General features: G+C 34.9%; 8 protein-coding genes across 12 annotated transcripts; 5 read left to right on the top strand and 3 right to left on the bottom strand.

Annotated features, from left to right (window-relative positions):
- Positions 1-677: 677 nt before the first annotated feature.
- LOC123016009 (E3 ubiquitin-protein transferase MAEA) lies at positions 678-19,306 on the bottom strand. 3 transcript variants are annotated; one of them, XM_044416175.1, is made up of 6 exons: positions 19,217-19,306; positions 3,452-3,475; positions 1,978-2,677; positions 1,252-1,402; positions 981-1,176; positions 678-934 (listed from the first exon to the last, which is right to left on the bottom strand). In XM_044416175.1, the coding sequence occupies exons 3-6, from the start codon at positions 2,522-2,524 to the stop codon at positions 833-835; spliced, it is 996 nt and encodes a 331-aa protein (XP_044272110.1). In that variant the 5' UTR covers positions 2,525-2,677; positions 3,452-3,475; positions 19,217-19,306; the 3' UTR covers positions 678-832. The 3 variants fall into 3 exon arrangements, with proteins under 3 accessions (XP_044272110.1, XP_044272108.1, XP_044272107.1); XM_044416173.1 differs by lacking the exon at positions 19,217-19,306 and having other exon boundaries at positions 3,452-3,549; XM_044416172.1 differs by lacking the exons at positions 3,452-3,475; positions 19,217-19,306 and adding an exon at positions 2,861-3,276.
- LOC123016007 lies at positions 3,378-6,286 on the top strand. Of its 2 annotated transcripts, XM_044416170.1 has the most exons (6): positions 3,380-3,618; positions 3,670-4,266; positions 4,319-4,424; positions 5,513-5,683; positions 5,737-5,981; positions 6,026-6,286. In XM_044416170.1, the coding sequence occupies exons 2-6, from the start codon at positions 3,670-3,672 to the stop codon at positions 6,038-6,040; spliced, it is 1,134 nt and encodes a 377-aa protein (XP_044272105.1). In that variant the 5' UTR covers positions 3,380-3,618; the 3' UTR covers positions 6,041-6,286. The 2 variants fall into 2 exon arrangements, with proteins under 2 accessions (XP_044272104.1, XP_044272105.1); XM_044416169.1 differs by having other exon boundaries at positions 3,378-3,618; positions 5,737-6,286.
- On the bottom strand, positions 4,417-5,626 carry LOC123016011 (DNA-directed RNA polymerase III subunit RPC4-like). Its single transcript, XM_044416177.1, has one exon. The coding sequence runs from the start codon at positions 5,377-5,379 to the stop codon at positions 4,456-4,458; it is 924 nt and encodes a 307-aa protein (XP_044272112.1). The 5' UTR covers positions 5,380-5,626; the 3' UTR covers positions 4,417-4,455.
- Positions 6,371-10,852, top strand: LOC123016012 (GTP-binding protein Di-Ras2). The gene is made up of 3 exons (XM_044416178.1): positions 6,371-6,823; positions 6,983-7,240; positions 9,132-10,852. Exons 1-3 carry the CDS (start codon positions 6,686-6,688, stop codon positions 9,324-9,326), a joined length of 591 nt encoding a protein of 196 aa, XP_044272113.1. The 5' UTR covers positions 6,371-6,685; the 3' UTR covers positions 9,327-10,852.
- On the top strand, positions 11,157-13,546 carry LOC123016004 (pancreatic triacylglycerol lipase). 2 transcript variants are annotated; one of them, XM_044416161.1, is made up of 9 exons: positions 11,157-11,498; positions 11,542-11,657; positions 11,704-11,862; positions 11,910-12,158; positions 12,221-12,491; positions 12,540-12,652; positions 12,710-12,878; positions 12,962-13,295; positions 13,342-13,546. In XM_044416161.1, the coding sequence occupies exons 1-9, from the start codon at positions 11,387-11,389 to the stop codon at positions 13,415-13,417; spliced, it is 1,599 nt and encodes a 532-aa protein (XP_044272096.1). In that variant the 5' UTR covers positions 11,157-11,386; the 3' UTR covers positions 13,418-13,546. The 2 variants fall into 2 exon arrangements, with proteins under 2 accessions (XP_044272096.1, XP_044272097.1); XM_044416162.1 differs by having other exon boundaries at positions 11,160-11,498; positions 11,551-11,657.
- Positions 12,926-14,815, bottom strand: LOC123016010 (V-type proton ATPase subunit S1-like). The gene is made up of 2 exons (XM_044416176.1): positions 14,350-14,815; positions 12,926-14,299 (listed from the first exon to the last, which is right to left on the bottom strand). Exons 1-2 carry the CDS (start codon positions 14,612-14,614, stop codon positions 13,530-13,532), a joined length of 1,035 nt encoding a protein of 344 aa, XP_044272111.1. The 5' UTR covers positions 14,615-14,815; the 3' UTR covers positions 12,926-13,529.
- Positions 15,075-16,672, top strand: LOC123016008 (aminoacylase-1-like). Its single transcript, XM_044416171.1, has 5 exons — positions 15,075-15,297; positions 15,347-15,835; positions 15,886-16,073; positions 16,123-16,352; positions 16,400-16,672. Exons 1-5 carry the CDS (start codon positions 15,192-15,194, stop codon positions 16,617-16,619), a joined length of 1,233 nt encoding a protein of 410 aa, XP_044272106.1. The 5' UTR covers positions 15,075-15,191; the 3' UTR covers positions 16,620-16,672.
- Positions 16,854-24,152, top strand: LOC123010404. Its single transcript, XM_044407279.1, has 12 exons — positions 16,854-16,984; positions 17,046-17,387; positions 17,431-17,577; positions 17,629-17,816; positions 17,871-18,100; positions 18,149-18,371; positions 19,705-19,825; positions 22,671-23,012; positions 23,060-23,206; positions 23,258-23,445; positions 23,590-23,822; positions 23,872-24,152. Exons 1-12 carry the CDS (start codon positions 16,885-16,887, stop codon positions 24,089-24,091), a joined length of 2,481 nt encoding a protein of 826 aa, XP_044263214.1. The 5' UTR covers positions 16,854-16,884; the 3' UTR covers positions 24,092-24,152.
- The last annotated feature ends 312 nt before the right edge of the window (positions 24,153-24,464 follow it).

Here is a 24,464-nt window from a genome sequence, read left to right as displayed (position 1 = left end):
ATTATCGCCTTATCAAGTGACGTAGCTGATGTCCATTTAGAATCCAATCATATCTAACCACAGTAGCGCTTCTGTTGACTCACTATTAAACAAACAGGAGCGTTGCAAAACGATTAACGGACTGTTGTACCACGAAAAATAAAACTGCCAAAAATTAGATAAATTGTAATTCAATGGTGTCAAAACGGTTTGGTTGTCGTTTATTGCACCACTATTAGGTCGTCCATTGTACATACCTTGAGCAAAAAAGTGACATTTTCGTAGTACAAATTTGGTTTAAAAATGTCACTTTTCCACTCTGTTTCTAGTAGTTTAAGATATATTGACACTGTTACACTCTTCTTCACCTCGACTCTCTTAGATAATATAAGATACAGGGTCTGTCTGACCAATGTTATGTCTTTGTTAACATTGATTTAATTAGAATAGTTAGGAAACTTCAAATTGTTGAGCAGTTTCATTATATTTTTATAAATATTTTGTACAAAAGTCTGACGAGTACCAAATAGAGAAACTCCTTTCTATTTGGTTCAAATTTGATGCACGATAATTACAAATCATAACGCTTTAGAAAGTTGGAACATTCATAAATCATAATCATAAAACGGCATTTTAAACTGTAAGTTTTAGTGTAGTGGAATGGATTATAGGTACTGACATAATAAAAACTATCAGGAATTAAATTATATTTTTATTTCGAGAAGCATACTTAATGTAATTTCACAAAAAACTGAAACCCTATGAGTACTTAACATAACTCAACTTATCAACTAAAAAAAAAACGATAGAGAGGTATAATCAATACTATATAAAAAAAAGAAAAATATCACATTTACATAACGTAAACTTTTTCGACTTTCTTAAATGGAAATATTTCTTTCGTTTTGGGACAAATTATTTGACCATTATTTTCCTTCGCCATTTGTTCTAGCGCCTAAAAGTCGTATATTAGTAACTAAGCAATTATAAAATCATCTTACTTGTTCTCCATAAATATATCCATTGGGCAACATCATAGGTAAATTATTTTCATTTAATGGTAATCCGCTAATATGGCAATAAAGACGTGATTGTGAGCAATGGGCGAAAGGCAAAGACTCTGCTAACTGATTGAGACAAGGTTGGCAAACTGGACAGGAGGGATTCCTATTTTCCCCATTATCGGAATAACATTGAGTATGTATTATTAAGGAAAAATATGCGTAATAAACTAATAAACATGATAAAAAGATAAAATGCATCAAAGGATATGGTGTTTTAAGTGCTGAAAGTCCAGCTTGAAGAGCCACTGTAAAAACAGACTGTGAAGCTAATTGGAACAGTCGGTAGTTTTCTTGTCTAAACTCTTCGATGAGGGTGTCCCACCTGGTCTCGTCAAACAGGGCTTTGTATGGTTTTATTTCTGAAATTGGTTTCACAGGACACGCCATTAACCACCACAAAATAAAAAAAATGTATTTTGAAAACAAGATCTGGATTATTTAATTGATTATTCTTAGCGCATTTTTTCGTTAAAATAAAGCTTTTTTGTCCATTTCTGAATATTTATGTTAAAAACTGTTATATTTATATTTTTTCAGTATCTTCAAAACTAGTACCTACTACGACACTTGCTATACTCGTGAAAAATCCCGCATAAATAGTTAACACATATTATTTAAAATATCACTTTGTAAGTTACTAAATTTATTAAAATCCCTTTTTGCCATAAGAATATCTTATCAATTCTTGAGTTGTTACACGTCTTTACATTAATTTTTGTGTCAAAAAATCAAATTAATTATTAATAAGACGTTTTTTTACTTTTTGACAAATTACAACTTTTGTACATTATGGTCCTTTATACTTTATAAATATTTTATGGCAATGATTTAACAAGAAAAAAAATTACCGAGCATTTAAATAAAAAAAAGCTTTTTGTTTCAGACGTAATATTTTGTAGTTTTGTATCAACAATGCATAATGAGAAATACTGACCTGTATCGACCGGAAACGCTAAAAGCGCCATAACCCTTTGAATCGAGTCTAAATGCTCGTCTTCGAAACTCGGAAAATGCTTCCTTGCGTGCTTAATCGCGTCCATTCTGCGCTCAGACCTGATCAGTTCAACAAACTCTTGGATCCTCAAATTAAACTCCATATTTGACTTAAGCTTACGAAGTTTCGACTTATTGTCATGGCACCAAATCAAACACTTGGACGTCTCATGGTTTGCAAGACTTTTCTCAACTTCGCGAGACGTTAAAAAAATCTCAATATTAGTCAAATCCTTTATATCACTCTTTTCTGCTAGAGTTATCGCTGCATTGTAATACCCGTTCCTGAGGAAATACTCCACCATCATCCTATCCAATCGCTTCCTCTTCCACTGGTTGACAGCCCCCTGCGAGATCGTCCCTGCCGATGTGAGCGTCTCGCGCTCCTTCAAGTGCTCCAACCTCCTCTTACACACATTGGAAGCGGCCAACTCCTCGGAGATGCTCTCCTCGGCCTTGCGTTTCAGCACTTGGAGTTTCTCCACCATGCCTCCAAGAAGTGAGGTGATGTCGCGGGCTCTTACATTACCCCCAGAGATGGTGGTCTCAAGCTCGCGGGCGGCCTGCTGCACGTGGGAGGCTTCTCTGTCGAGGGACTTTTGCGCAGTTCGAAATTTCTTATTGAGGATCTCGTATGGCACCTAAAATTCGATACCAACAACGCCCTGAGACCTTGACTGCGAAATGTCGCTCTTATCGACGCGATAATGCAAATTTTGAGAAAAAAAAATGACACAAAAACGGAGGGGGTGGGGACCCCAAAGCGGGGCTGGATTTCCGAAAAGAAAAAGGAAATAAAGGCATGATGTTGGAGTTTAGTTTACCTTCAACGTGGGATGCTCCAGAGATTTCAGGTCTGCCATTTTGGTGCACAAATAAAAACATAAATAAAACGTCAAATTGACTCAGCTGACCTCGGAAACAGCTGATTTTGTCAATAGAAATGGCAGGGAAGTACAGAAATCGCGAAATTTGGAGAAACACAACAGTTGCACAAACAATTAGCAAATGTTAACAGTCTGGAAATTTAGGAGTTTTCAAAGAAACAATTTACTCAAAGCCACTCCCCCTGACCTTGGAAATATGTTGCTTATCTATATAACACGAAAACAAAATTATTTGTTTTAATTGGTCACTTTCAATATTGAGAAATAAAAAACAAAATTTTGATACACTTAAATACACGATGGTTTAATTTTTATCAAAATAAACTCGTCTTTATAGGCAATTAATTGTTAAACCAAATAATACCTTTAACAAACACCAAATTATTAAATTTGATAAATTTTTACACTAATTAACAAGTTAGGCAACCAATTATCCACTGATTACACTGGACCATATTAGGTATTACGCAAGATGATCCCATGAATAATAATAATTATTAAAATTTATACTTTTCATCAATTACTCACCTTAAAACATGCCGAGATAACAAGCTGTAACAAAAACAACAATCATTGATAAACTCGCAGACAGTTATTACATCATATATGACAGGTGTCAGTTTATAGGTTAGCTTTAGGACTCAAACAAATTTTGAATAATCTCAATTTATTTATTAAATAATCGCACATTTAAGGTTTAATAGCACTAATGTACATTTATATAACTACTAAACGATCGTTTTCAGATGAAATCATTCATTTTCTTAACGTTTATCGTTTATTTATCCATCACGAAAGCAGAATGGGTTGACCCCCATAGTATGGACACTAAATCGAAACATAAGATTCCAACTCGCTCCGAAAGTCTAGATCTCGAAACCCGAAAACGTTACAATTCTGGGAAAACACACTGCGAAGCTGATTTACATTTAAAAAGAATTGTGCGTTTAATTTTGAGTAATGCCTATCTGGACGATTTGGTGGGTTACCACGAGGGTTACTTGAATATTAAATTGACGACACATGAGCTTCAATTTTTGATGAATTTTTCCCAAAGTAGTGACATTGGTGATAACACAATTAGTGAAATAAGTTCGATTTTTGAGAATGCATTACAAAAAACGACCTATGATAGATATGAAGGGATTGTTTTATCAACACAGGAGAAATTGTATTATTTGATTTTTAACCCAACTTCGGGGGCCCTTGGCGCCACCTGCATTTTTTTATTTATAATTTATAAGTTGCTTAGGGCACAATTTACGTGGAAGTCTATAGTGAAGTATTTTGTTTTTTTGATGTACATAATGGATTTTACAGTCACATATTTAAGTATTTTACACGTGAGTTTATTATAGTTATAACACAACGGCGAAAGTAATGATTTTTTTGCAGGAAGAAGAAATTGATAATTTCGTAGCACTGAAAAAGATGGGGACGGTTCCGCCTGAATGTGATCCTAAAAACATGTCATGGGGTAATTACTTCCAAACACAATTGCGTAAGTAATTTATTTACAAAAAATAGTACAATTATTTTTTACTCAATAGTGATTCAAAGTCAGGAAACATGATAAAATTATTTAAAACATTGCCTAATATTGCTATACAATTTTCACCATTGGGGCCTTCTGTTATCGTAGCTAACTCTTCTTTAGACTCAAATGTGCTTTCAGGACTCAACTCATACTTTATCCTACCTATATGTACTTCCATTTTGCCTGACTTTCTTATAACTAGTTTGCCAATTTGGCCTTCAAGCATGTCTTTGAGGGTATAATCGAACAATTTTTTAACATTAGGATCGTCACTTAGGCCTTTGCCAGCAAAAGAATCTGGCAATTTAACTAAAGCTAAAGCTGGGCTTTCCTCACTATAATCACTGTTAAAGGGTTCAGGTACAAACTCCAAATCCTCCTCTTTCTTTACATTCACCTCTTTTTTAACCTTTCTGACAGAATCCAGCGACAATGTCAAAGGCTTAAAAGACATTTTCTCCTCATCACTATCAATATCACAGTTTGCCAACTCATCTAAAACCGCCTCTTCGGCTTTTTTATTCACAGTCCACGAATTCCTATTAATTGTTGGTAAAACCAAATTCGAGACCGTACTACTATTCCTAAAACTGACCCTCGGCTCAGAATTATGGGGGGTCAGCCTTTTAATTTCACCCGTTCCTTGTGAAAAAACCCCAGTAGACTGCACAAATTTAGGCTTGTGGTCCTGCTTATCGTGCCGCACTTTATGCCCGGTCCGATCCTTGCGTTTTTGGTCCATTTTCTTGAGAAATTCCTTCGTTTTGTCCTTATTTCTGACAACATTGAGGTTAGGTGTGTATTGTTTCTTCGGTTTGGCGATTCCTAAACTCAAGTCGCGGGGAAGTTTAAGGGACTGGAGACGCCCCCCGGGGACCTCTTTATCGGACACATTTTTCAGAAATTTCTTCTCGTCCATTTTTGAGAAATGTAAACAAAACGGAGAGTTTGGTTAATCTTGAATGTCAAAAGTGACGTTTTTTGGCTTTTAGGATTTTTATGTCGTACGGTTGCATATTTATGGCGCGTAATTTGAATTAAATTTGTTCCAGAATCAATTTTCTGGGAGAATCCGTGCAAAGCGTACTATAAGATCACGTATCAAAATTTAAAATACTTTGTGGCCCCTTCTAAGGTGCTCACAAAACAATTTCGGACACTTATCGTCGAGCCCGGGGGCGACATTGGTGAAGCGTTTGGAAAGTTTGGTCGTGGCATGTTCAGTAAGTCGTTTTTCTAAATTTTATGAAAATAAATAAAATAATTATCATTACAGCAAAACTTCCCTGGGGTCTCAATGTAGTTCTCTTCCCCATAATGTTGATAACATCATGCGTTTTCATTTTCATAATTTTTCTCTTCATAACTAAACCTCATTTTAAATTAAGTTTATTTCATTTATTTTCAATCGAATTGGGGCAACCCGTGAGACACGAGGTACCAACATTAAGAGGAAACGACACCAACACAAGACAAATTGCTGGAGCGAGGCGGAGGCGAGTTAGAAATCAGGGGAGAGAGGTAGGACATAGAGCCTTAGTGGAAGACGTTTCAAATGATAAAAGTTCAAGTTCTGGTAAAATAAGCCCAAAGGAGAGCCCCCAAAAAATCCAAAGTGCCTCAGAAAGCAAGTCGCCCATCAAGGACTAAAATTTCGCAATTACCATCATTGATTACCTACTGCTTAACTTTTTTATTAATCCTTGACTGTCGAATATGGTTGTGTTAATATTTTCTCTCTTTTTTATAAAAATAAATGTATCAAAAATAATACTGATTTTTGCGAAAATGTATTTTGAAACTTGGAATAAATTTTTTACTCTGAATTTCAATTATTTTCAATTATTTCTCCCTAATTTATTCAGTTTTTACGTTCACAGTACAGACTGCATAATAGCGAACTCGGCTTTCGCCTCGTCACATTTTTTCCGGGTTTTGTTCCGGTTGCGCAACACAGATCTCTGCAGTCTAGTTCCCGGAGTTTGTGTTAGATGTCCTAGGGCTAGATCGTGGCCAATCAATACAAATTTTTAGTTTTAAGAATGACGTCATAATTTTAGCCAAATTTATTGCAAAAAATACCGAAAACACAAGTTCATTTTTGAAAAAATCATCAAACAACGCATTTCAAGTCAAATAATCAACGAAATGGAGCAACTTCAACTGAAAACAAGCTGTAATCAATTCATATAACCTCTTTTTTCAAGCCTCCAAATCCGCTGAAAATGCCTGAACAAAGCAATGACTACCGTGTGGTGGTTTTTGGGGCCGGGGGTGTGGGCAAAAGCTCCCTGGTTTTGAGGTTCGTCAAAGGGACCTTTCGGGAGAGTTACATCCCGACCATCGAAGACACTTATCGCCAAGTGAGCTCTAGGAATTATTAAATTGTTTTTTTTTTTTTTTTAGTTTTTGTTGCTTGATGTATTAACAATAATTTGCGCGTTTGTTAGTTTTTTTCGGTAAGTCGTTGTTTTGCTCGACTGTTTCTCTTAGAGTTGTGGAGTCAAAAATATTTTTTTTAGGTAATAAGTTGCAACAAAAACATATGTACTCTTCAAATAACGGATACGACGGGGTCACATCAATTCCCTGCGATGCAAAGATTGTCGATAAGCAAAGGTCATGCGTTTATTTTGGTCTATTCCGTGTGTAGTAGACAGAGTTTGGAGGAGTTGCGGCCCATTTGGGAGGTCATTCGGGAACTAAAAGGACCAGATCTTAGCCAAATTCCCATCATGTTAGTTGGGAATAAATGCGACGAAAGTGCAGAACTCAGAGAGGTGGGTTTGATTTTAAAAACTGAGACTCGTTATTCTGTAAAAAGTATATGGGGCGCAAAATAATTTGACGAAATTGGATGTTTCAATGCTTTGAAACAGGTTAGTGATACGATAAAACTGACCTGTTCATGTCTAAAAAACTAAATTCTCCAAATGTTTTTCCTCGTTAATTGAAGTTTAATTTTTATTATAGTAAAAAAACAATTATCTTGATTTTTATGACATACCAATTAAGTAATAAAATAAATATTAATTTATAAATGAAAACAAAGATTTCGATATTTGATGTATCACAAATGAACATTAATTTTTGGAATAATAATTAAAATCAGCTAATTGCAGGGTATTTATATCATTAGGGCAGATTTCATAATGAAATCTAAAAAGGATGTGATGATTTCTATGGTCCTGCTATCAAAATATTTGAGTCTGTAAATCAGTTTGTATAAAAATAATATATTTTGCAATCAGCATTACGCAAACATGCACACTTATTGTTGCATTCAATTTTAAAATGAGATAAAACCAAAGGAAATTGTGCACTGGTTTTACCTAAAACACACTGAAAGTAAATTAAGTAAACAAAAAAATTCCTCTATCAGTGAAAAAAACATTTTGAAACTTTGAGTTTCTAGTTTTGAGATCTTTTGATAAAATTTTTTTCTGAGCGCAAGCAAAGTTTTTTATAATTTTTTGTTTTTGATACAATCCATGGGCCGGTTAGCTTTTTTATTCAGCTTAAATTTGCTTTTATTATATTCTCTTTACGTCAATTTGTCGCTCAAATATCTGACAACGAAACAAATTTCACTTATCTTTAAATCAATGTTGAGAGTGAAAAAAAATTTTTTTTTCAAAAAATCGTAATAAGATTTGTAAGAAATTTATTTTTGAAACTACCCTTACATTCTCTGTGCGGTCATTGGTTGCTGAGATATCGATAATGAAAAACAAAATGATCCTTTTTCATTAAAAGTCAGATATCTCAAAAACAAAATGATCCTTTTTCATTTAAAAGTCAGATATCTCAACGACAAATTGACGTAAAAAGAATATAAAAAAGCAGATTAAAGCTAAATAAACAAGCTAGCCGGCTCCTGTATTACTTTAACTAAAAATATTTCCACAACAACAAAAAATACATTTTTATGGTGCTATTTCTTAGGATTGCGTGATAACCGTAGCTCAGAATTTTTTTGTCCAAAGATCTCAAAACTTGAAGTTTCATAGTTATTTATTATACAAGACGATAAAGAAATTGTTTATCTACGAGTGAAAAAGTTAAGTTCGCGAGTAACGAAGTCACGAGTGGACTTTTTTCACGAGTAGATAAACAATCTTTATCGTCGTTAATATTTCGTTTTATTTTGTGATACTCGCCCACCAGAATTTCTTGGTCAAAGTGGTATATAAACAGTAGATAAAAATTTCTTTATTTCACTAGACGATAAAAGACTACTTTATCTACTGAAATTAGTTGATAAAATATAAACAGTAGATAAAAATTACTTTATTCCACTAGACGATAAAAGACTACTTTATCTACTGAAATTAGTTGATAAAAGCACTCTTTAACATTGAGTACAAAATAAAAATGTTTTTTTTTTAATTTCGATACGACGATTTTTCACTGAAATACAAACTTTCAAAAATCACCAAAAAATTTAGGAAATTGTTTTGTTCCCTTGATTTTTTGGAATAGTGTATTTTTGGTTGTGGGCTTAAACAATGACATATGAGTCATTCGCTTCACGGTAGTTTTGATAATACAAAATTTCATTAAATAAATAAAAAAACTAAATAGTAGACGAGTTCAAAGTAATGTGTCTTATAGAATCAAAATAGTAACTTAAACACCAAAAATGTGCAACTTTTCGAAAAAATCTTTCAGGTGAGTACCTCCGAGGGCCAGGCCCAGGCGCAAGAATGGGGTGTGAGTTTCATGGAAACGTCTGCGAAGACCAACCACAATGTGAAGCAGCTATTCCAAGAGCTCCTCAACCTGGAGAAATCTCGCAATGTGAGTCTCCAAATAGGAGGCAAGGCAAACAGTCGCGTCGCCAAAGATAAGTGTGACCTAATGTAAAAAAAATCAGTCATATGTATCGAATCCGCGGATACTTTCCGATATTTGCAACCTTGTAAATATCAGTCTTGTTAACCTGACCAAGCTTTAATGGCCGGGCAAGTGGGAAGAGGCAGTTCCGTTGCGTGTAACCCTTGTTGACTGTTAACCGATTAAGTGCCCATCTCTGTGGACAATATTAGCTACTCTACATGTTTTTGTCCTGTAAATAACCGCACATTTTCACTTGCTCGGCCCGAATTTGTTAAGGGCCGACTGCTGGCACTTTTGTGTTCCATATTGATCGTTTGGTGTATGCAAAAAGCACCGTTTTTCATCCTGATTTAGTGATAAAATACAACGCAGTCGGGTCCATCCATCATTGTTGAATACGAAAAGTTAGGTGTATTCACACATCACACATGTCACAATAGCATATCAGTATAAGTAGTATCGTAGGATGCTATAACCGGCGTAGAGTATGCCGAATTTTGAAGTAGGGTTAAAAATGCTGTGAGTTAGTGAGTTAGAAAGTGCATACTCCATATGCCACCCCATCAAAGCATTTCATATATTTAATTGTGATCCCATTAATTTCAATAGTTGCACGTTGGAATGCTTTGATGGATCCACTTTTAAAATTTTTAGACTGGGTGCTAAAGCAACATTGTTCGTGTTATTAATATTTGTTATTCACGCTTTATAGTGTTCACTATATGAACTGCAATTGTGATCGATTTATAAACGTATTTATGCAACGAATATATAAAGAAATAAATAAAAATAGTGTAGCAAAAAATGTACTCAAAATACTTTTGACTTTGCTCGGTAGAAGCCATTTTACTACATTTATTGCGTAAAATTGGAAAAATCGCTTTTATTAGCAGTACTAAAATAAAGTCATTTTATTCTAAAAATTTACTTATTTTACTAGAATAAAATTGTTATTAATATAGTGAACTTAAGGAACAAATTTGTATACTTGTAGATAATTTCAAGTCGTTTTACTCAAACATTATTTCAGCTCAAATTATGTTTCGTTTGTGTTTCGTGTACCAATAAGACAAAGACTGACATCACTTGGTAGAATAAATGCTAGAAATTCCTATGGAATATTCAGTACGATAGTTTTTAGTATCAATTTTAAGCAGTAATCGCATTTTGTAAGTAAAATCATTCAACCCTAACATTAATTCCATCATGTCGGGTCAGTCTGCAAGACATTATGGGCCATTCCAACTCAAATTCATTTCCATCGACTAAATTTCAACAACGAATAATTTCTTCGTTGAAATCTTGTAGGTGGACACTATTTAGATTTTGATCAACTTCTAGATAATTATTGTTTGTCTTTCAATGTTCTTCTTCTCTCTACGTGTTTCCCCTATCGAATAAGTTTCACTGTTAATAATAGAATTGATTATTTTGTCAGCGACTCTCAAACTTTCCAAAATTTTACATTCCTCATTTTGTGATGTTAAATTCCTTTGTAAACACAGTTTTATTAAATAATAAATCCATTACGAAATAAGTGTATTTTTTCCCGATTTTCGAAAAGACCCTAAACAAAAAGAAGTTCTGCACTGACGCTAATTCATTAAAAAAGACTTTTAAAGTTCTTTTATACTACTAATACATTTATACCAAATATCATTGAAATAACAGTGTAGTTTCGTTGAATGACTTGAGTTCAGTTTGCACAACAGCATAAAACAAATATTTACTTAGTATTTAAAGACCGATCACATTCATAAGTTTGACAGAAAATTATTTTCAAGTGTAGCATTTTTGGATCTCATTAGAACAAAATAAGGAAAAGAATATTTTTTGCCTCCTTAAAAGTTTTTGTTAGTGGCTCTGAAATAACCAAAATTTTTGTCAAATTGTTTGTAAATATAATTTTATCAAACAATAAATCCATTTCGAGATAAATATTTTTCTCAATTTGCGTGCGTCAAACGAACGGGAAGTCTAGACAAAATGGTTAAAATGACCTCTGGACTTTGTCTTTGTGATAAACTCAGTTCCGTTATAATCAGTTCTTTCACGAAGTGAGCCCAAGCCATTACCAAAAAATTACAATGGTCGCAAATAACACTTCTGTTTTTTTACAAACTCTTATCTTTGTTATGAATCAAAGCAACTTTCAACAAGACACCTCCTACAACTACTACTTTTTAGAAATTGGGAAAAGTTGGTAAAACACCCCTCTAGACCAAACCCCAAACCAATACAGATTTTTCAGCCAACAATGCGTCCAAATGTTACGGAATATACGGCTGCTTTCAACTATCACCTCCATGGACTTCGGAAAATCGCCCCGTGTCCCTCTTCCCGGAAGACCTCAATAAGGTACCACCTCGTTCAAATTTACCCAAATGACCACAAATTTTTCAAGATTGAACCACGATACCCCCTCTACACGCGGAAAAACCCCTCGAAACCCACCTATATCGACTTGAATGAGTTCGACGTGATCGCCTCGACAGGAATCAACCCTCGGAATCCCGTCTACGTCATCTCCCACGGATACATGGAGGGTGGAGGAATCTATTGGGTACGACTTCGGCGCACATGCCCCAACCTCCTCAAAATTTCACATAGATTGTAGACATGGCCCAGGAATTGTTAAAAATTCACGACTGTTCTGTCATCGTCGTGGACTGGCAAGGGGGCTCCAGTCCCCCCTACACGCAAGCAGTGGCGAATATTCGGCTAGTGGGGGCAATGACCGCACATCTTTTACACGACTTGTGGAAACACATCCCTGACATGAATCTAGATCACGTGCACTGCATCGGACACTCTCTGGGGGCCCACTTGTGCGGATACGTGGGCTATACGTTGCAAAGGGTATGTCAAGAAATAAAAAAACATTAAACGTCAGCTTATAAACAATATTTTGGATTTTGTAGGACTTCAAATTGACTTTGGGGCGCATAACCGGCCTCGACCCGGCCGAACCACACTTCGCCAAAGCCAAACCGCCGGTTCGGTTAGACCGAACCGCGGCCAAATATGTCGATGTGGTCCACACCGACGCCAGTCAATTTATTCGAGGAGGATTAGGTATGACCGAAAAGATCGGTCATGTCGACTACTACCCAAATGGGGGCACAAATCAGCCCGGTTGTGGCAAAAGTATAGCCAAATACATAAATGAGGCCAATGGGAGCTTCTTCTTGGGTAATTTATCCAAATTTAGTTGTGCTCAATTAAAAAAAAATATTGCAGGTGTGAGGAAATACATGGGCTGCAACCATATGCGAAGTTACGAATTTTTCATTGAAAGTATTAACCCGAATAGGGGATGTTCGTTTCTGACAGTTGGGTGCAATAATTACGAGGTATTTATTTGGTGTAAATCAAGCTTTGCTAAAAACAATGTTGCCAATTCATTTTAGGATTTTTTGACGGGAAAATGTTTCGACTGTGGCCGAAGGAACCAAAAATGTATACAATTCGGTTATCATAGCCACAAAGAATATAAAGAATTGATAAAACGACGATTAATTGCACCAGAGTCAAATATGGTTCAATTTTTGATAACTGGGGAAACAAAACCGTACTGCCGTAAGTAAAATTTGTATCCCTCGTTTGCTTTGATAATTAAACACAACTCTGAGGGAATACTTTTATTTACACATTTATTACAGGTGGCCATTACAGAATAACAGTAAAAATATCAAATTCTGGCGAAAGTATCCAACATGGCGGTGAAGTGGGCCAACTATTCTTCACAATGCATGAAACAACCGATGGTAAAGGTCCAAAATCGCACACGGTACCACTAAACAAAGGTGGGTACCACGAACCCGGTAAAATCTACACAGCTGTGGTACCAACCTCCGAAATCAAGAAAATCAAAGCTGTTGAAGTCGAATGGCGGTACCAAAGTAGCTATCTCAATCCCCTGACATGGCGACTTTTGGCCGTCCCAAAAATATATATCGAAAAAATAACAATTGACGCTCTGGAAATCAGACAGAGGTACTTCACAACGTTGACTTGATTTGTGTTATATATTTTTTTGTAGCTTGACTGTGTGTCCGAAAGATGGCCAACCGCTACACACCTCGCAGTCGCATTTCATGATTCCGTCTTATTGTTAATCGTACCTGCGACTGTATTTTTATTACATAAATCATTAAAAAACAGCTAAAGATATGTCTCAAGTGCCGTCCGACAATCATATGTAAATAGTTAAATTATTTATTAAAGATTTTATTCATTAACTGTGATTGAGAGTTGTTTGGTCTTGTAATTATCAAATTTATCCATCGTTTTGATGTCGTTTATCGCCGTCAGGGCGATAATAAGCCCGATTCCTAGGAGTCCTGTGACGAATAATCCTGACCAAATTGGGACCGTTGTGAAATCAATACAGTCATAAGCGTCACTAAACAAGCCATTTTTCGAATCAATCTGCACTTGTAAATCGTAGATTCGCAATTCTGTCTTTGAGTTATCTTTGAAAGTTGTTAAACCATTACAATGGTACGAAAAACCGGCAGGAACTAGGAAAGGCTCGGTTATGTTCAAAGTGGTCGAAAAATTTCCGTTAGTTGTCGACACTTTAACCGAAGTCAAGGACCAGTAGGTTTTAAACCAATAGAAAAAAAACTGCAAGATAACGAAATTGTTATCTTGGACCGGGACTTTGACGTAAAGCTTGGTGTAGGAGTCTTTGCCAGGAGAGTCGACTGTTACCATCCGACTCTCCCCAAGGGTAAAACTCACAGGCTCTTCTGCTCCGTCATCTTGGTGCAATACTAAGGGATGAGAAGAGTACAAAAGCGTGAATATGTTCTTCTTCAAGGTGCCTTTGTAGAGGACCGGCTCTTTAGAAGTATCGGGATTCTCAGTGGTAGTGGGAACAGACCTTTTATAACGTTCACTTGGAAGATACAACACTGATAGAGTGTTATTTCCGGCCATCAAATCCAATCGTTGTTTGGCTTCAATAAGTGCAAAGTCTTCGTCTGTTGAAATTTCTAAACCCACAAAATCAAAACAAAAACAATTTATATTTCTTTCACCAAACCTGTAGCATTTTCCGTCGTGATGTCCCCATTAGGATTGTAAGCTCTGCGGTATTCCTTCACTAAAGTTTCGAATTTTGGCAACAATTCGTGACTGCTCCTGTAGACTGTGACATCGGGAAATCCCAATTTTTGGACCAAATCTTGCAAATTTTCGTCATTGAAGTCATTGAAAGGCGAAATTTCCAATTTATTGGTACTCCACAATAAAACTGCACTTTGGCAAGTGGAAAATGTTAAAATTGCAACGAGCAATATAACCTTCATTTTTGTATCCACTATTTGAAAATCGATACGTGCGCGCGCGATATGTGTAAAGGATGTCACAAATTATTAAAGTTTCTAATTTTTAATAAAAGTTTTGTATTAAAACACTACAATAATCCACTAAAAAACTTTTTACGATAACGTTTGACAGAAAAAGGTGGTGCTGTTACCATGGAAACGCCTATTTGTGGAATTTAAGGCACAATATCAAATGATTATTCCTCATAGAGGGCGCCAATTTATTACAGTTACCTGTATCTTTTCAAATAAGTAATAATGCTAATAGCATAATAAAATGCTAATTATGGAATTAAATTAAATTTTACAAGTAAGTAAGTAACGTTGTTTTTTAAAAAATTACAATGTATAATTGTTAACATTTGATAAACTGATAAACACCACTGCTTATCATTAAAATTTTGCATTTTCGCCTAAAAATAAAGCTCACCAACCACAAGATTACTAAACTCAAACAAATTTATTTATTTAAACATTTCCTACAACCTTGAACAACAAAACAATAGGAGGTTTAGATTTTTATAAGGAAAAGTCGTCCCCAATTTTATTTATTTCCAAGATGGCACCTGTAAGCCCAGTGCAGAAAAAAGTTTTCGATCAACAAGCTGTTGAAAACTTTCGCGAATATTTACGAATACCATCAGTACACCCAAACATAGATTACGGTACCCTAAATTCCGATTCATGGTGAGTGTAGTAACAAAAAAATTACAGAGCCCTGCGTCAAATTCCTTGAAAATCAAGCCCGAAGTTTGGGGCTTCCCATCAAAGTGTACCATGTGGTACCCAAAAAACCCATCGTGATTATATCATGGGTTGGAACTGAACCTTCCTGGCCGTCAATTATGCTGAACAGTCACATGGACGTAGTCCCAGTTTTTGAAGATAAGTGGACTCACAAACCATTTGGGGCCGAAATAGACGAACAAAATCGCATCTATGGCAGAGGTGCCCAAGATATGAAATCTATAGGCATACAATATTTGGAAGCTGTAAGAAGGTTAAAACACCAAGGAGTAACTTTGAAACGGACCCTCCACATTTCTTTTGTCCCAGATGAAGAGACTGGAGGGATTGATGGGCTAAAGAAATTTGTTCACACTAAAGATTTTCAAAAATTAAACATTGGGGTGACTCTAGATGAAAGCGTGGCAAATCCAAATGAGGAATGTATCGTGTTTTATGTCGAGAGGTGCATTTGGCGTAAGTTTTAACCACTTGAAAATTAAAGTGTTAAAAACAATCCTTGCTAGAATTCCAAATTCATTGTACTGGAAATCCGGGCCACGGATCTCTACTTTTGGACAACACAGCCGGAGAAAAAGTTTCATACATTTTGAACAAATTGTTCGAATTTAGAACAGGTGAAATGGAAAAAATGAAAAATAATCCAAACATGATGCTTGGACAAGTGACTACAGTGAATTTGACTCAAATCAAAGTAAAAATATTGATTTGAGTTAAATACAATATTTTTCCATGGTTTTTAGGGGGGCGTTCAGACCAATGTGGTACCTCCAGAATTTATCCTAATTTTTGACTGTCGTGTCACACCATATGCGGATTTTGATCAATTTGAAGCGACTCTTCGTCAATGGTGTAAAGAAGCGGGTCCTGGAGTATCGATAGAATTTGAACTTAAACAATCAAAAATTCCTCCAACAAAATTGGACGATTCCAACCCATATTGGGTTGCTTTTAAGAAAGCGACAGATAAATTGTACTAAACTCTTTTGTAAGAGATGTTAAATTAAAAAATATTTTTAGGGGGCTTAAACTCAAAGTGGAAATATGTCCAGGGGCTACTGACGCYCGATATGTACGAGGTGTTGGACTACCAGGAATAGGTTTCTGTCCAATGAATAATACCACAGTTTTACTTCATGGCAATGATGAGTATTTAAGTGTCGAAACTTTCTTAAAAGGGATAGAAATTTATTCAGAAATTATGACTTCTCTCGGAAATATCGAAAACGAAACCAAATAAAATTTGTGCCTTTTTAGTGTAACAAACAATACAAATAAAATACTTTGCATTTTCCTACGAATTTTCTTCCTTTTCCTTATCCCAAAAATGACAAACAGGAAGTTGTTTGCTAGAATCGCTGATAAACTATCTTATTTTTACCAAAAATTACGAAAACATAAGACCACATAGTGTCACGTGATTATAAGAAGAAAACATAAAGTAGGAAAAACAGAACAGAATCAAAACTTTTTAATCACAATACAAATAGTTCAGTTAGATCAAAATGCCTTCAACTGATCAAAAGAACTCATTGGATACGCAAGCTGTTGAGAATTTTCGCCAATATTTGCAAATACCCTCCGTACACCCAAATGTAAATTATGGTAAGTTATAATTACAGTATTTTGTGATGTAAAAAATCATTCTAACACCAAACACTCCTAGATTCGTGCGTCAAATTTCTCGAGAACCAGGCCAAAAGCCTGGACCTCCCTATCAAAACCTACTTCATGGTCCCCGAAAAGCCCATTGTGGTTCTCACGTGGGTGGGTACCCAACCCAGCTTACCATCAATTTTGCTCAACAGCCACATGGACGTGGTGCCAGTTTTCGAGGATAAATGGACTCACAAACCCTTCAGTGCCCATGTGGACGAACAAAACAACATTTACGCCAGAGGCACTCAAGACATGAAATGTGTGGGAATCCAATATTTGGAAGCTGTAAGAAGGTTAAAACAGCAAGGGGTGACTTTGAAAAGAACGCTACATCTATCGTTCGCTCCTGGTAGGTGTTTGGAAAAGTGGTTCGAAATAATTAAGAATTTTAGATGAGGAAATCGGGGGTGGAGATGGGTGGAAAAAATTCGTTTATAGTAAAGAATTTCAAAATTTGAAAGTTGGAGTGACTCTAGATGAAGGAATTACGTGTGAAARTGACGAGTTTGTTGTATTTTATGCAGAGCGTTGCCCTTGGCGTAAGTTACAAAAAATAAAATTCTTGTCAATGTTAAAAATCACTTTTGAAGAGTTTTACATCCATTGTCCCGGCAAGCCCGGACATGGATCAYTCCTTCTGGRAGACACGGCAGGAGAAAAAGTTTCATACATTTTGAAAAAATTGTACGAATTCAGAACAGGAGAGAAACAAAAATTGGAAAATAACCCAACGTGGACCATTGGTAATGTCACTGCATTGAATTTAACCCAAATCAAAGTACTTAAAATAATTAAATATTATTAATTTTGTTAATTTTGATCCAAATTCTAGGGTGGTGTACAAACAAACGTGGTACCCCCCGAATTCATCATAACAATCGACTGTCGAATCCCTCCAGGTATTAACTTAGAGAAATTCGAAGCAACTCTCAATCAATGGTGTAAGGATGCAGGTTCTGACATTTGGATAGAATTCATAGATAAAGCGTCACATGTAACACCAACTAAACTGGACGATTCGAATCCTTATTGGCTCGCATTTAAAAAAGCAACTGACAAACTGTAAGTGGTCCAAAAATAGACGACCAAATAAAGTTAGGAAAACTTTAGGGGTTTAAAACTGAAACCACAAATTTCTCCAGCTGTTAGTGACACTAGTCACATAAGAAGGGTTGGATTGCCAGGAATAGGTTTCTCACCAATCAATCACACGTCAGTGGCTTTGCACAAACATGATGAGTATTTGCCAATTCAAATTTTCTTGAAAGGCATTGAAATTTACTGCGAAATTTTGAAAAATATTGGAAATGTTGAAGATGCAACGGGAGAAGTAAATCACAAATGAATTATAAAGTGTTAATAGCTGGTTTTTGACTACTTAAATAAAGAATTCAATCAGTACCGTTTTTATTTTTCACCTGAAAATTATTACTCAACGCAGAATCAATGTCTACGTTTCATTACTACTTTTAAAACGACAAAACAGGCGACTGAAAACATAAAGCTGCTCCTATATTTAGAATTCTGGGGTCTATAAAAAAGTTGTTAATTACACAAAAGTGCATTTTATAGCTTATCATAGTGATAATAAGGTTTACGACACGTACCTAAATTAATGTCAACTGTAGTCAAAAACAAATGATAGATAAGTACTCTAAACTCTACTATTTCATATAGAATAGGTACTTATAATGTTATATTAGGAGTAAAAGTGATAGTTTATGTGACGAAGCTGAACGTTTATTTTGGCGAACGTAGTGAGGCAAATAATTCAGCTGAGGTCTGTAAATGTTCACCATTTTTTTTATTAATAATACTTACACCAAATCCCCTTACATTATTAAAAAATGACTAATAAATTACAAACACAGAGGCTTAGAACAATAAAATACGGACAACAATATAAAAAATCTAGTTTAGGGGCTCATAGCCCATAGCCAAAAAAGACTTCAAATAAATTAAAAGAAAATAATCGTAAAAAATAATCCACATTTTATTTTTATCAATTTCACTTTTGATTTTAGAAACTTTTGAAATATGTGGATTTTTTCCAAATACGTTTGTTTTCATAATTTACTATCATTTTAATATTTACTCTACCTACTTGAAGCACAATCTARGAATTTTCCCCAAAATATTCAATATAAAAAATTTGGTGATATTTTGTAAACAACATACCTAAAAAACGCCCGTGTGAWATTCAGTAAATTTCCATGCGCATTTCACCGATTTTCCACCTTTTTCCATAATTTCACACTGTTTGAAACTTTCAATTTATAGAGAAATGTCAATTGTCAAATTGCAGTAACCGCATTGGCCGTTACTACCACGCAAACGTCTGACAGTCAGCTGTTAATTTTTTTAAAAACGAGGCGGGAAACACTAATTTAAATCATGTAGTGCGAAAAATAAACCGTAATTATTGTTTACGCAAAATGTTATCATTCTGACATGATCACCTGTCTATCCAAATGGCGATTTTATCACCAAAGCCGCAAAAACTTCCAGTAAACAACCTCAATTGTACACCGCATTTTATCATCTCCCAGATTAATAAAACCAAACAAATTATGTCTGATTAAACATTTCCAGCAGCCTTGGTTTTAAAAAGGCACCGAGTCGGTTTGGGTTTATTTAAAGACGACGTCGCGACGATTTCACTTTAGAATTTTAGTCGTAAGATGTCTTCATTGTCAGCTGTTCAGAAAGACGCGTTGGACACACAAGCTGTCAACAATTTTCGTGAATATTTGCGAATACCCTCTGTGCATCCGGATATTAATTACGGTAAGTGATTATTTAAGGTTTGGGTTTTGTGGGTGCATGTTTTCATCAAAATCCTCTCAATGGACGTTTGGAGAAAAATCCACGGATTTTAACAGGTCATAGTATGATGGAAAGCTACATGGCTTGGCTTCGGTTTTTGGGTGTGGAATGTCGAAGTGTTTCGTATTTTAATGTTTTTTGGCTAGTTTATTGTTTTCAAAGTGATTATCAAACACGCCCGAAGGAAAAAAACAAGCAGGGTCTTGTTTTAATTTATTTTTATCACTTAATGCACAAAGAGGAATATTGGTTGTTAAAATATATTTTGATTTTGCATTGACATCATATTACTGATAAGAACACGAATTGTAAATTTTGGGTTTACTATTTTTAGTTATACCTACGGGGTAATGTGTAGTTAAGTACTTAAAATTATCAATAATTTTAGGTTTAAAAATAATATTTATCATTATGGGCAGTACTTTATTTTTTGGTGTTTTCCCTTTATATACTAGGTACTTATTTCACTTCTGTGTTATTACATTCAAAGCAAATGTTTTGTTTTTATTTAAAACTGAAAATGAATTAATTATTCATTTCATAATTGGCCTTGATTCTAACATGTTGTATTACACACCCTGTACCTACTCTGTAAATAAAGTTTTCTTTATTTAACGGAAATATCAAACAGTTGACACCAGTAGCAAATTCATTCAAGGTAATTTTAAAGGAAGTTGGAAGTTCGGGTTTTTGAATTAATTTGACAAACATGAGAAAAGTATCGTTGTAAGAAAATTTGGAGACGAAAACACAAAAATGGGCATGAATTCGGTACCGCTAACAGTTAAAACACCGTTAAAATTTACACTCAATGTGTAATGCAGATTTGCAAATTTTTCACAAGAAATTCACGAAAACACAAAATAAACAAGACTGAGATTAACGTACATTAAATTAGTTTTTAGGAACAAGTTGGAAAAGTAACAATTTTGAGACTAATGTCGAAGAACAATTTCTTCGACCTATTGCAATAAATTATGTACACAAAATTTATAGCCAGTCTTCAGTGTTTTTTCTGTATACAGGATGATTCTTAAATAAACCGCCAAAACTTTATTACAGCTTCTCAAGGATAAATGAAAACAAATTGTACCCTTTTTACGTTTATATCTTTTAGGGACAAAACCCCCTTGATACGTGCCACTTACGGCGTTTATGAATTGTTGCAATGATCAAGTACATTTTGATCAAATTAATACCATGGTTTCCACTACCTGTTCTAATAGTATTTACGAACACATCAGTGGCGTACGCTTTACCTTAAAAATAACTTTCATAAATTTTATTTGGAGAACGGTTAAACAAAGAATTTTTTCAATATTTTTTCCAGCATGTTCTTATTTGATACTACCAAGGATAAAATTTTRTCGGTCTGTTTAAGAATCASCCTGTATAGACACCCTTTTTGTAGTTTTTGTAGCAAAAAGCTYATTTTTGAACACAACATTGTACTTACCTACTTGCAGGGTGTTTCWATTAATATTATTAGCTCTGAATTATATCAAAAAATAGGGTGTTCATTTAAACTTTTTAAGTTATTATTTAACTTTTAACAAACTTCTACATTTTTTTTTTAAATACTTTAACAATACATACAGGCTTCGCCAGAACTTGCGCCCCAGAGAAAAACGTAAGGTTAGATACAGTTGGTTGCAATAAAAACGGAAAATAGAATTTTCTTTAGATTGAAACAGGTTTTGCCCTTGTCAATTTAGTTGTCAATTTGACATCTGTCGCATTCAAATAATTTTTTCTGCAATGCTGCACTTAAATGCCGAGAGCATTAAATGCAAATCAAGATAATCAATTAGTTGAAAACCCAATGAGTAGTGATGAGTACTACAGATTAACTGTCAGTTGTAACTTGAATTAAGTCGTGTTCAAACTATGGATAAATATAAAAATCTGACATTTTTCTGCTTTGACATTTTCCGATTTTTTTGCAAGCAAGTGTACCAGGAACATGGAAAAAAATGTTAAAAAAGAATTAAGATCTATAAAAATTTCGAAGTTAGGAGACAGAGTTTAAATTTTGCACTTTCACTCATCATCATCATCATCAGTACCATTAAATAGATATAAAAACATGTCAAATGTCAAAAAATAAATGTTAAATTTTTTTGACAGTTAGAATTTTTTAAACATTTTTTCCATGTTCCTGGCATCTTACTTGTACTTGTACTTGTATACTTGTATCTTACTTGAAATTTTTCACTGGGGCCCGAATTCTGACACACCTGCATTAAATAACTGTCATACCCTTCTTTCTAGTTGTAGAATTTTTTTTTTTTGCTTATTATTTCAAAAACTAAGCAAAATCGACCAATAAAAGTTTAAAAACATTGTAATAAAAAGTTACATCCAGAAATGACAAGAAACAAACGGTTTTTTATTAAAAGAAAAAAACAAGTTTGTATTGTAACTTTTTTTTGGAACACGCTGTATCTTTAAAATAATTTTAGGCGATCCACTAGATTAGTATCCTCAATTTCTTATGTGTTTTTTTTAATTTAACATATTAAAAGGTCAGTAATGGACTTTACCAACTCGCTAGCACAGTCTGCATAAAATTACATTTCTGCCATTATTACAAATAATTCCTTTAACTGTGCATAATTAAAAGGATTATTTGATACAATATACACTCTGTTTCTCATTGAAATTAAATTAAATATTAGATTTAGACTTAAACGGAAATAAGCAATTATCTTTCACACTTGAATTTTTCAAGAGCCCCCAATCAAACAATAAACAAAAGGGGTCAGTCACTTCCCAATTAATTTTAATTAGAATTATTTCCTTTCAGATGCCTGCGTCAAATTCCTTGAAAACCAAGCCAAAAGCTTGGGCCTTCCTGTCAAAATCTACCACGTAGTTCCCAAGAAACCCATCGTGGTGCTAACATGGGCTGGGACCCAACCCAACTTACCGTCGATCCTCCTCAACAGTCACATGGACGTGGTCCCCGTTTTCGAAGACAAGTGGACCCATAAACCCTTCAGTGCCGACATAGACGAGCAAAATAACATCTACGCAAGGGGCACMCAGGACATGAAATGTGTGGGAATCCAATATCTTGAAGCTGTGAGAAGGCTAAAACAGCAAGGGGTGACTCTGAAAAGAACACTCCATATTTCTTTCGTCCCTGGTGAGTTTCTGCTAAATTTGGTGGGTCTTTAACATGTGGGTCTTTAGATGAGGAAACTGGGGGTGTTGATGGGATGAGGAAATTTGTTCATACGAAAGAATTCAAGGATTTGAATGTTGGGTTTGCTTTAGACGAAGGGATGGCGAGTCCCAATGAAGAGTTTGCAGTGTTTAACGGGGAGAGGTGCATTTGGCGTAAGTTTCACATACGTGGAATATAATACAGGGTTTTTAACAAAATTGTAGATTTACACATTCATTGTCCTGGACAACCGGGTCATGGCTCCTTACTATTGGATAACACAGCGGGAGAAAAAGTTACCTATCTTTTAAACAAATTTTACGAGTTTAGAAAACAGGAAAAGAAGAAATTGAAGGACAATCCCAGTTGGACCATAGGTGACGTCACGACAGTCAATTTAACTCAAATGAAAGTGAGTAAACAATAATTTTTGAGTTAGAAAACTTAATCTTATTTGAATTTGACGCTCTCAGATGTAAATTCAGGTAAAATTTTGGTTCTAATTATTGTGAATAATTTTCAAAGTGTTGCAACAAGAAAAAAATGTATATTGTAGGGTGGTATACAAACTAATGTAGTGCCCCCTGAGTTCATCATCGCGATTGACTGCCGTATTCCCCCCGAAACCGTTGATATAAAAAAATGGGAGGAAACCATCAACCAATGGTGCAAAGAAGCCGGTCCTGGAATCTGGATTGAGTATGAGCAAAAACAGGCCCAAATTACTCCAACTAAACTAGATTCTACGAATCCGTTTTGGATTGCTTTTAAAGAGGGAACAGACAAATTGTAAGCCGTACTAGGGTGGCTAAATGGAAGAATTTACTTTTTTTTATAGAGGCCTAAAGCTGAAAACTCAAATATTTCCAGGAGGTACCGATAGTCGCTATGTGAGAGGTATTGGAATACCAGCGGTTGGCTTTTCTCCCATTAATAACACCCCAGTGTTATTACATGACCATGATGAGTATTTAGGAGTCAGCACTTTCCTAAAAGGTATAGAAATCTATTGCAAAATATTGATTTCTGTTGCAAATGTTGAGGACCGATCAGGGTAAAAGTTGGGTTTTTGATGTTATTGAGTTGAGAGTTTAATAAAATATCTACTGGTGCAATAAATACATGATTTTTTCAACTACACCTTCCATACTAGTGCATGATTTGTGTAAAAATTGGGTCAGTTTGCTAATTTTGTGCCTGAATTGATTAAAATTTGCGGATATATATGTGGGGAAGGGTAAATGTTGATGTGCGAGATTATAAAAATTCCTCATTCTTGTAATGTTTGATTTATTAATTTTAACGTGACTTCCCCTGCGACTTGGACTCGTCCGCTTGTAATCGATTTTCTCATGCCGGTATCTAATTACGTTTATTAGATAATTTCAAAAATTGAAAAATTTAATTTAGGTGAATCAAATCAAAATTTTG

This window comes from Tribolium madens, unplaced genomic scaffold, assembly GCF_015345945.1.
Source record: "Tribolium madens isolate multiple individuals breed KSU strain unplaced genomic scaffold, Tmad_KSU_1.1 Scaffold_19;HRSCAF=116;Tcas5.2_LG9, whole genome shotgun sequence".
Taxonomy (NCBI): Eukaryota; Metazoa; Arthropoda; class Insecta; order Coleoptera; family Tenebrionidae; genus Tribolium; species Tribolium madens.
This window is presented reverse-complemented; position numbering and strand designations above follow the sequence as displayed.

Bases quoted from the DNA above. Each gene is read 5' to 3' on its own strand.
- LOC123016012 (XM_044416178.1), top strand. From the start codon at position 6,686: ATGCCTGAACAAAGCAATGACTACCGTGTGGTGGTTTTTGGGGCCGGG. The intron at 6,824-6,982 runs GTGAGCTCTAGG...TATTTTTTTTAG, and splicing joins TCGAAGACACTTATCGCCAA to GTAATAAGTTGCAACAAAAA. The intron at 7,241-9,131 runs GTGGGTTTGATT...AAAATCTTTCAG, and splicing joins AAAGTGCAGAACTCAGAGAG to GTGAGTACCTCCGAGGGCCA.
- LOC123016007 (XM_044416169.1), top strand. From the start codon at position 3,670: ATGAAATCATTCATTTTCTTAACGTTTATCGTTTATTTATCCATCACG. The intron at 4,267-4,318 runs GTGAGTTTATTA...ATTTTTTTGCAG, and splicing joins CATATTTAAGTATTTTACAC to GAAGAAGAAATTGATAATTT. The intron at 5,684-5,736 runs GTAAGTCGTTTT...TTATCATTACAG, and splicing joins GTTTGGTCGTGGCATGTTCA to CAAAACTTCCCTGGGGTCTC.
- LOC123016004 (XM_044416161.1), top strand. From the start codon at position 11,387: ATGGTCGCAAATAACACTTCTGTTTTTTTACAAACTCTTATCTTTGTT. The intron at 12,492-12,539 runs GTAATTTATCCA...AAAATATTGCAG, and splicing joins CAATGGGAGCTTCTTCTTGG to GTGTGAGGAAATACATGGGC. The intron at 12,653-12,709 runs GTATTTATTTGG...AATTCATTTTAG, and splicing joins TTGGGTGCAATAATTACGAG to GATTTTTTGACGGGAAAATG.
- LOC123016011 (XM_044416177.1), bottom strand. From the start codon at position 5,379: ATGGACGAGAAGAAATTTCTGAAAAATGTGTCCGATAAAGAGGTCCCC.
- LOC123016010 (XM_044416176.1), bottom strand. From the start codon at position 14,614: ATGAAGGTTATATTGCTCGTTGCAATTTTAACATTTTCCACTTGCCAA. The intron at 14,300-14,349 runs GTTTGGTGAAAG...TTGTGGGTTTAG, and splicing joins CACGACGGAAAATGCTACAG to AAATTTCAACAGACGAAGAC.
- LOC123016009 (XM_044416172.1), bottom strand. From the start codon at position 2,899: ATGGCAGACCTGAAATCTCTGGAGCATCCCACGTTGAAG. The intron at 2,678-2,860 runs GTAAACTAAACT...ATCGAATTTTAG, and splicing joins TGGAGCATCCCACGTTGAAG to GTGCCATACGAGATCCTCAA. The intron at 1,177-1,251 runs ATATCCTTTGAT...AATAATACATAC, and splicing joins CTTTCAGCACTTAAAACACC to TCAATGTTATTCCGATAATG.